The 9,562-nt window shown below is 45.8% G+C and overlaps 2 protein-coding genes across 4 annotated transcripts; one reads left to right on the forward strand and one right to left on the reverse strand.

Moving 5' to 3' along the window:
• The first annotated feature begins 493 nt into the window (after positions 1-493).
• LOC127778239 (chitin-inducible gibberellin-responsive protein 2) lies at positions 494-3,931 on the forward strand. The gene is made up of 2 exons (XM_052304811.1): positions 494-653; positions 1,898-3,931. The coding sequence occupies exon 2, from the start codon at positions 2,072-2,074 to the stop codon at positions 3,704-3,706; it is 1,635 nt and encodes a 544-aa protein (XP_052160771.1). The 5' UTR covers positions 494-653; positions 1,898-2,071; the 3' UTR covers positions 3,707-3,931.
• A 292-nt stretch (positions 3,932-4,223) lies between these two features.
• Positions 4,224-9,562, reverse strand: LOC127778238 (WRKY transcription factor SUSIBA2-like). 3 transcript variants are annotated; one of them, XM_052304809.1, is made up of 6 exons: positions 9,263-9,562; positions 8,017-8,190; positions 6,470-7,013; positions 5,699-5,825; positions 5,454-5,612; positions 4,224-5,057 (listed from the first exon to the last, which is right to left on the reverse strand). In XM_052304809.1, exons 1-6 carry the CDS (start codon positions 9,506-9,508, stop codon positions 4,490-4,492), a joined length of 1,818 nt encoding a protein of 605 aa, XP_052160769.1. In that variant the 5' UTR covers positions 9,509-9,562; the 3' UTR covers positions 4,224-4,489. The 3 variants fall into 3 exon arrangements, with proteins under 3 accessions (XP_052160769.1, XP_052160768.1, XP_052160770.1); XM_052304808.1 differs by having other exon boundaries at positions 5,699-5,864; XM_052304810.1 differs by lacking the exon at positions 9,263-9,562 and adding an exon at positions 8,394-9,084 and having other exon boundaries at positions 5,699-5,864.

Consider the following 9,562-nt stretch of genomic DNA (forward strand, 5'->3'; position numbering starts at 1 on the left):
TAGAGAGATGACTGATATATAAAAATCATATTTTTACTGACCCACGTATAAATGACCTACGACGTACCCCTCCGTTTCGAAAAAACAAATCTAAAAGTAGATGGGATCCTATCTAGTACAACGAATCATTCCATTCTAGAAAGAACCAACCTAAAATTAGATGGGACTATTTAAAACTACCAATTTCGACATGCGAATGCCGTAACCTATTACTACTACTACTACTGAGAGGATACTTCATCCAATCATCCGTAGGCTAGCAGCAGCAGCTGAGTTTTTTCTTCCCCCTCGAATAGCAAGCAGATCAGCAGCAGATGAGTGGCTGGTTAGCTGGACAGGAGTCACAGGACACTCGAGAGGGATAGATACCCTTTTCTGCTGGGCCCCACGTCCGTTTGAACACGGGGCGCACGGTGGGCCCCCCACCCCCCCGCATCCGTCATGCCTCATGATAAACCGCGGACGACGCGCACGGGCCACCGGGTAGAAATACCCGCGCCCACCCGAAAAATTCCCCAGCTCACCTCCTCCTCACTACCACCACCACCACCACCACCTGCTTCCTCCGCGGCTGCGTGCGCCGCCTCCCCAACCCTTCGTCCTCCCCGCCGGCCGCCGCTGAGATCCGACGCGCCGGAGCGGAGCTCGCTGAGGTAATCGCCGTCCTTTCTTGTAGCAGCTGATGGTAGTACTATAGTATGCTGTATGCTAGCTAGGCCGGGTTCTTCGTGTAGTGCGCATGCGAGGCTGGATCGGAGCGCGCGGGTGCGACATGCGAGGCTGCTCTGCTCTGTGGAAGTTCCTCGCATGGCTCAAATCCAGCACTTTGCTTTGCTTCTTTCGGTAGCTTGGCGATTCTTCTAGGCATATCGTTGTTCATCTACGCATTCGTGAGCGTGTTTAGCGACGCATGCAGCGGCTTAGTCCCCGTTGAATCGTGATTTGGTTGAAGCCGTGAAGTTAATCACCGAGAGAGACGGACCGCGTCATAGCAGCGCACGAGTGGTAGCTTGAGCAAGGTAGATCTTGAAGCTTTTGACCGCTGACTTGGAGTGAATTTTTTTAAGGTGGGTGTTCGTAATAATCTTGTGCTGGGACCCGGGGGTAGTTGCGCTAAACGGGTCAAAGTGTCAAACTTTGCCCTCTGTTTTGGTGTCGGAAAATTATGGGAGAGGGGGATACTTTACGACTTGATCTACAGCCCTCTGTTTTGTTGGCACACGGATTGGTCAAACCTTCTTGTACGATGGGTGTACGGTACCCATCCATTCATGACGTTGTTCTACGGTCAGCGTTACGGCATGCTGCTTGATTTTGTTCACTTGTCGGTAGGACTAGGATGCCAAAATAGTTGGTGGTATTGCACAATCTAATTTCTTAGTTGTTTCTTTTTTGTTTCGTCTTTTATTAGCGGAATTAACATGTTTTCACATCATAATGATGCTTGTTTAGAAGAGCTAAGGTTTCTGCTCGTCTTAGTTTTATTTGGCAGAAAAGAATGCATGTATGACATTTGATCCCAAGTTAAGTTGCCACAGTCCAACATGTACTTTGGCATGCCCGCTTTCTTCAGTTCTGATCAGATACTCAGTATTGTTGTAGGATAGTTTCTATGTAGTTTTCTGGCGATCTTCTTTCGTTAGATACAGTAGATTATCTCAGGTATCTGAGATTTGAGATGTTGTGGTTTTCTCAACATTAAATGTTTGAGAATTCATAGTGGGTGGTTTCTTCAATGAAACAACGTCAGAAAATCCATTTCAATTACCGATATCGCCTTGTTTGGTTCTGATACTACTTAAAATAATTGCTTCCAGTAGTTCAGTGCCAGATTTACTTGAGTTGGTAGCTCAGTTTGTTTATGTTCTGACTTCTGATATCTACTGGTTCATTGCAGATTTTGTTCCTGCTGGATTTCTGAAATTTTACTGGAGGACTAGAGATATCAAGACACCAACAACAAACTAGTACAAAGTTTTCCTTCCAGTTAATCTGTTCCTGGATCTCCTTGCCATACGCGAAGCAGTGGATACTATGCAGTAATTGGTTAGGAGGTCTTTACTGAACCATAATGGCTGATACTCCAACTTCCCGAATGATTCATCCCTTCAGCAATATACCGAGCCAAAACCTGAAGCAGTTCCAGTATTCTGATAATCCACAGCACCCTTGCCACCCTTATAGGGCACCTTCAGACACCCACGTTGTGCCACATCATTATGGCCTAAAGTCACATTCACCGGATGCTGGTTATGAAAGCCAGGCTACTCCTAACAAGTACACATTGGACTCCTCTGAAGGTGCTGGTTGTATGAGACATGATTCTCCTTCCAGTCAAAGTTTCACAACCAGAAGTGGTAGCCCTCTATCTCAGGAAGACAGCCACTCTGACTCGACTGATGGATCTCCTGTAGGCGCCTCCTGTGTCACTGAGGATCCTAATGATCTGAAGCAAAAACTGAAGGATCTCGAGGCCGTTATGCTTGGGCCAGACTCGGAAATAGTCAACAGCCTTGAGAATTCGGTGGCAAACCAACTTTCCTTGGAGCCGGAGAAGTGGGTGCGCATGATGGGCATTCCTAGAGGCAACTTGAAAGAGCTACTGATTGCCTGTGCTAGAGCTGTGGAAGAGAAGAATAGCTTTGCTATTGATATGATGATTCCAGAGCTGAGAAAAATAGTTTCGGTATCTGGTGAGCCACTTGAGAGGTTGGGAGCCTACATGGTAGAAGGGCTTGTTGCCAGGCTTGCCTCCTCTGGCATTTCAATCTACAAAGCTTTGAAATGCAAGGAACCAAAGAGCTCTGACCTTCTGTCTTACATGCACTTCCTGTATGAGGCCTGTCCCTACTTCAAGTTTGGGTATATGTCGGCAAATGGTGCTATTGCAGAGGCTGTCAAGGGAGAAGACAGGATTCATATCATCGACTTCCATATCTCTCAAGGGGCTCAGTGGATCTCTCTCCTTCAGGCCCTTGCAGCCAGGCCTGGTGGACCACCAACTGTAAGGATCACTGGTATTGATGACTCAGTGTCAGCTTACGCACGAGGCGGCGGGCTAGAGCTGGTCGGAAGGAGGCTGTCGCACATCGCCAGCTTGTGCAAGGTGCCCTTTGAATTCCACCCACTTGCTATCTCCGGCAGCAAGGTGGAGGCAGCACATCTCGGAGTCATCCCCGGGGAAGCCCTCGCCGTGAACTTCACCCTGGAGCTGCACCACATTCCAGACGAGTCGGTGAGCACGGCGAACCACCGTGACCGCCTCCTAAGGATGGTGAAGAGCCTGTCGCCGAAGGTACTCACCCTGGTGGAGATGGAGTCCAACACGAACACGGCGCCATTCCCGCAGAGGTTCGCGGAGACGCTGGACTACTACACCGCCATCTTCGAGTCCATCGACCTGACGCTGCCGAGGGACGACAGGGAGAGGATCAACATGGAGCAGCACTGCCTCGCGAGGGAGATCGTCAACCTCATCGCGTGCGAGGGGGAGGAGAGGGCGGAGCGGTACGAGCCCTTCGGCAAGTGGAAGGCGCGCCTCACCATGGCCGGGTTCAGGCCGTCGCCGCTCAGCTCGCTGGTGAACGCCACCATCAGGACGCTGCTGCAGAGCTACTCGGACAACTACAAGCTCGCCGAGAGGGATGGGGCGCTCTACCTCGGGTGGAAGAGCAGGCCCCTGGTGGTCTCGTCGGCGTGGCACTAGCGTTGTGACTTTGTGAGGTGATCTGACGACGAACTTCCCTTGTAACCATCTTGGCTGGGGGCTTTAGAAAGCTATAGTGATCACGGACTGGTAAGGGTAGCTGTAACAATGGTGTTGTAATGGTAAGGTAGCGGCTAGGGTCAAACTCGAAAATGGGCAAAATGCTGATGAGGTGTAGAAGTGTAGTACATGTTTGAGAGTATATGTTTCAGTTTTTCTTTTAAATGTCTTGTAGTAATGTTGTGGCACACTAATGTCTATGATCAGAATTATCATCCACTATAAGCTAAAATATCCATTGGAATGCTGGCAAGTAGAGCTGAAAATGTAGCATCATGTTTCAACCGGGACGAATCCAACGGTCCGAGCATTCGTACGTGTATATCTTTACTGCCAACGGCATTGTACATATGCAGTGAGATACAAAGCTTTGTCACAAAAGAGAATTAGACAAGCTCACAAAACCAAATCAACCATAATCCATGTTCTATCCACATTCCACTGAAGGCGAAGATAGTTAAAGAAAACCAAATTCTGATGATCTAATTAATCTTAACGGGTTCACTGTACAACGAATATAGGGCCAGTGCCACATACAAGTATACAACAAGGCCTTTGCCGCTCCAGAAGACCCATGTGGTGTATTTTGCTGCAGCCCACAGGTACAGCTCTCGCCTCCGGTTTAACTGATGTGTCAATGATAGGAGCATCTTTCTGAAGAGAATGTCAATACGAAGCATTGGTAATATATGATTCTCGAGCTATAAGCATTAGTATAGACTCTCACGGACCCATGACTAAATTGCCGGCGGTACTGTAGCATAAGTTAGCCGAATGGTCCATCGGTGTGGCTTTGAAAGTAAAACCTTCACTAGGTTTTTCTTCTCTCGAACCATATATACTGCTAGCTGCATTGCCAGCCATAGTCGGCATTGCCATTGCTGGAAGTCCCATATTACTGTATACTGAACCCATGGGCTGCATTTGATACTGCATCTGATCAGAAACTGAGGACTGCAATTGGTTTGTGGCATCGCTGTGGTTCGGGCTGATTCCAACACCAAGATCAAGGCTGATGGTGTCACTTTCAGCTGCTTGAGAATATTGGTTTGGAAATGTCCTAGGTTCACATGCTCTCATCATGCCACCAAGGCCCTGCATATTGCTGTTAATTGGATGGACAACAGGCTTCATGGGGGGAGTGGACATCTCATGGCTCGCATTCCTCGATGCAGGGACTTCATGGTTATGTTTTCCTTCATATGTTGTTATGACTGATTTTGGATCATGTGATGCTCTCTCAACATGCTTCCTGACTGGGCATCCTGTATTTGTGCACTTGTAGTAACTCCTGCAATCATGAAATAAAATGAATATACAAGTTGCATCCTGTATATATATGGGTTATGGACACATACACCTATTCAATAAGTGATGGAAAATATCTGATTATATTGAACCATTAGAGCCTTAAGAGAAGGCCTAATTTCCAATTAAGTGATGCCCGGCATCCCAGTCTTAGCATTAAGCCCCTACAGCCTTACTCCCCAGCAGTATCACCGGACAATCCGACACACATGTTTTACAAATATGTATAAGGCAAAAAAATCTTATCTTCCTGATTTAAAATAACATGACCAGAAGATTATTGAACATTTTGTTGTTACTGTTAAAAATCTGTTGACATGTCAGAGAAAAAAAGAGGAGAATTTACTAGGAGCAATAGATGAAGAAAATAACAACTAACCGTGGATTGGGGTTTCCTTTAACTACTTTCTGGCCATACTTGCGCCAGCGGTACCCATCATCCAAGATGTCAACCTCACTAACCGTTTGTACTACAACACGAGGCTCACGGTTAGGCTTGCCCATCAAAGCAGCATCAATAGCAGCAGATTCCATTTTCCTGTTTGAACAGTTGTAAACAACACATTCAGTAGTATAAATGGGTGATTCTCGCCCTAGTGTGTAACAAGTTCAAATGAACCGCACCTTCGTTTTGACTCTAAATCATCATCCTCAACAGCATCATCTCCAGGGTAAGGTCTCCCTCCTCCGGCATCATTGTCATCATCACTAGCTGAGCCTGGAACAGGCTCAATCATACCAGCTGTATGTACTGCATTACCAAGAATGCTAAGAACATTTGAAGATTTGTCTGCATATAAAAACATAACACTTAAAAATCGCATAAAAGAACACAACAAAAACATTCATCCATATCACACGACTTTTCCTTCGGTGTATGGACTGGCAAAAATATACCAGCAGTGATGTACTGGAGTGCAAATACAGCTCAGAAAACTCTTATCAAATTTTGTTTTGTATGTTACAAAAAAAAAATGATTGGCAGGTTAAAATGGCCCGTGGAATTCAACTAAGTTGAGAAAAAAAACCACCCAAACGCAGTGCACAGCCAGGCTGCACTCAACCTCATGCAGGGGAGTTTTTTGGTGCAAAACCTGGGTTCGAGCTTAGGTCGGTGACTCGGCGTCCCCACTATTGGAGGCTCTACCACCACGCTATACGTTCATTCGCTGTTTTATATGTCAAATCATTCATTCCTTTAAGAATCTAAAGGAATATGAATCATAATTCTGCAAGAAATTCTTGAGAAGCAATAAGAAGTTCAGAGATGACATAAATAGCAAGAGAATTCACAAAAAAAAAAAGGGGGGGAATCAGATCCAAGAAGCAGGAGGTCAAGCTGCCAAACCAGAGGGATCCAACATCAGTTTTTAAAACAAAGGATAAAACCCTCACCATCAGTAGTTGCCACACCATCATATCTTTCTTCACCCTGGATTGGAGGAACTGCACCGGCAGACAGCCTCCTATTGGGTTGGGGCTTAGGGTGATTGTGACGCCCTTTATAAACCACTTCAGTAATCTGACCATCAAGCGAACGCTCCAATAGCTTTTTTACATCACAGTTAGGATGTGTGCACTTGTAATAGCTTCTCGGGTTCTCACTTCCCTTAACATGCTTTTGCCCATATTTGCGCCAGTTATAACCATCCTCTGCAGACTTTTCAGCCACACTTTCAGGCTGTGACTCCTGCATAGCATTTCCAGAGCTATTCATCTGATGCAACTCAGATGTACCAACTTCAGCAGGTGAGCTGTCAGTTAAACCAACCATTCCAACCAGTTGGCTCGGGGCACTTGAAACATTGACTGCGAGAGTTGACTCACGAGAACATAGAGGTATATTGTCGATCATCATATCATCAGATGACGGGGCAGTATTCAGGCTTTCATTTTTCATAGAAGTTTCATGCTTTTTGGGATCATTGATAGCAGAAGCCTACAGTACAAGACACGAGTACAGCAAAAGGTTATACAATGCAAAACTAAGTACAAGAGAAAACAAGGTGTAGGGAAAAAAAGGTAACAAGGGCACAAGGCATAGATGGATCACACAAAATATGTAATGAAGTTTGTTTTCCAAAAAAGAATCCACCATTACAAGATACTTGTCTGTACTTGTGAGAACTAAAGAAGAATGTGGAATTCGGTTAACAACAAAATGCAGAAGGACCTGATTTCATGAACATATTTTCATGTTAACATTAATTATTCTAAAGCTACAGAACTCATTAGATTGGTCCATTCAATTACTTGTATTCTGACCTCAAATTTTCACATACTTCTATAAATTTGCAGCCAGACTAGCACCACTCAAGTCTCACCTAGCAAGGAAATATTGTGTCTGTTATACCCTATTCTCATGATCTCACCAAAGATCTCATTTCTCCTTTCACAATTAATAGCTTGTATTTATGTTGCAAGACCCTGCTATAATCAAATCATACAATAAAGTCGGTGTGATCATTTATTAGACTTGAAGATGTAACCAGATCCATCCCAATTTTGGCACTGAAATTTCAAGACACCGAACCATGGACTAGAAATAACACAGCCTACAATAATAATAAAACGAATTTATTGTACTCCTGGTGAGGTTTGCGATTCACGTGAGAATATTTTGAATTAAACATAGGAAAACTTAAATATCAAAAGCTGGAACCTCAGATAGATTTACCAAGTAAAATGCAATATAGATCCAATAAATAGCATACCGTAAGGTAACAACTTTAGATCATGGAAAGGAAGTTAGCATAAGCACATTAGAACTTTACACTCCTTTTATGTACATCCCCAATATAAATTACACTGTTTTGGTGGGACCATTTGTAAACAACAAATGTTATTATTTTCTATGGAAATTTTTTCAAACTCTCAAATACAGTATACACAAATGAAGAATTACACAATACCAGGTAATCACTCAAAGAAAGGATCCATACCGTCGATTGAGAGGATGAATTCAGATGAGGCTTGAATTCAAAATCTCGAGAGCCACCATCTTCATGGGTGCTACCAGATGTTTTATCCCTAGGCGAAGGAAGTATGTCTGGATTTGCACTCTTGTTCATAATTGCAGCCATGCTCAGAGTACCAGTTGTCGGAGAGGGTTCAACCTAAACAGGGAAATTTTGATAATTAGTTTGCAAGCAAGGTAAGCATAATCTCTATAATTTTTTGAACATTCAACAATGCGCAACAGTATTACAGTGTACATGTTGAACAGTAACTTGCAGAAAGTATTTATGTCATGCTTAGTACAATACTTATGCCTCTAGTATGAAAAATTATCCAGAAACACTTGTCAACTAAATGTTACCTTCATAAATTCTTCATTTAATTAAAACCTGTTTGCCAAGCATCCCTATGTTTTGGAAAAGGAAACATCAAGAAGGTCGGCAAAGTAACGAAGGAACCAAGAGAAAGCAAGTGATATGAAGCTGCAAACAAGCACTCTATGCTCAGCAAGTAAATTCCAATTTGTGGGTTTTCACCGAGAAGAATCAGAACCGCCAATACAACACCTAAGGCCAGACCCAGCACTCGATATCAGTGAAGCAATCATTTCTAAACCAAGCCTATAAACTAACTCTCTTGCAGTGTTTGGTGCTTCCCTTACGAAACAGCAGCATTCCTTAGCATGCACACCACCAGCACAATAGCAGCCAAAGCCAAGGGGGGCGTTTCCTTATGTAAGGCCCTTTGAGGCCGCAACAAGAAAAATGCCACATGATGATTTGTTCCCCCGAGCCACCAAGTGTGTGCAGCACAGAATAATTCCCCCGAAACGCACAAACAACAGCTCCCACCTCACTCCACAGAAAATTGACGGCGCAGGGGCGCCCCAAAAGGAGAAACAGAGCAAAAACAACTATATCCGCGCGAACCCCGCCAAAAGTCAGTTCCAGAAGCCGCAAGGCACCACCAGAAATGCGAAAGCGCGCAGCAAAAGCGCATTATTCCGACGCCACGAGCCAATTCCGCGGTGCAAATGTCTCATAAACTAGAAGCATAAAGCTAATGCGCGCATCGGAATCCCTCCTTTCCCCCCCCCCCCCCCCCCGACACAGATTAATCCCCCGGCACGATGCGGGCGCCGAAGAAATTCGTAGATCCCGCAGTAACTAGGCGCGAGGAGATGGGTGGGTGATAGCTACGCTACACGCGCGGCCGAGGTACACAGCTCACCTTGAAGTTGGTGAGGAGGACGGGGGACTCGAGGAGAGCCGAGGGGCTGAAGCCCGCGGGGATGGTGAGGCAGGGCTCCCGCGAGATCGGCAGCCGCGCGGGGGACATCGCCTTGTACCTCGCCCCCGCGCCCGCCGCGCCCGCGGCGAGCGCCGCGACGCGCCGATCCACCGGGGGCTGCTTCTCCGGCGACCCGCCGACGCCCGCGGGGTGGTCACCGGAGCTAGGGTTTGGCGAATCGGCCATTGCTGCGGTTGCGCTGCGCTGCGTGGGAAGCTGTCTCGTGAGAGTGAAGAGGAA

Source organism: Oryza glaberrima, chromosome 7 (genome assembly GCF_000147395.1).
Source record: "Oryza glaberrima chromosome 7, OglaRS2, whole genome shotgun sequence".
Taxonomy (NCBI): domain Eukaryota; kingdom Viridiplantae; phylum Streptophyta; class Magnoliopsida; order Poales; family Poaceae; genus Oryza; species Oryza glaberrima.

What these genes read in the sequence shown, in the direction of transcription:
- LOC127778239 (XM_052304811.1), top strand. Translation starts at nt 2,072, where the DNA reads ATGGCTGATACTCCAACTTCCCGAATGATTCATCCCTTCAGCAATATA.
- LOC127778238 (XM_052304808.1), bottom strand. Translation starts at nt 9,508, where the DNA reads ATGGCCGATTCGCCAAACCCTAGCTCCGGTGACCACCCCGCGGGCGTC. An exon ending in TCCTCCTCACCAACTTCAAG is followed by an intron (nt 8,191 to 9,262) that starts GTGAGCTGTGTA and finishes TTCCCTGTTTAG; the next exon opens with GTTGAACCCTCTCCGACAAC. An exon ending in AAAGGAAACCCCAATCCACG is followed by an intron (nt 5,058 to 5,453) that starts GTTAGTTGTTAT and finishes TCATGATTGCAG; the next exon opens with GAGTTACTACAAGTGCACAA.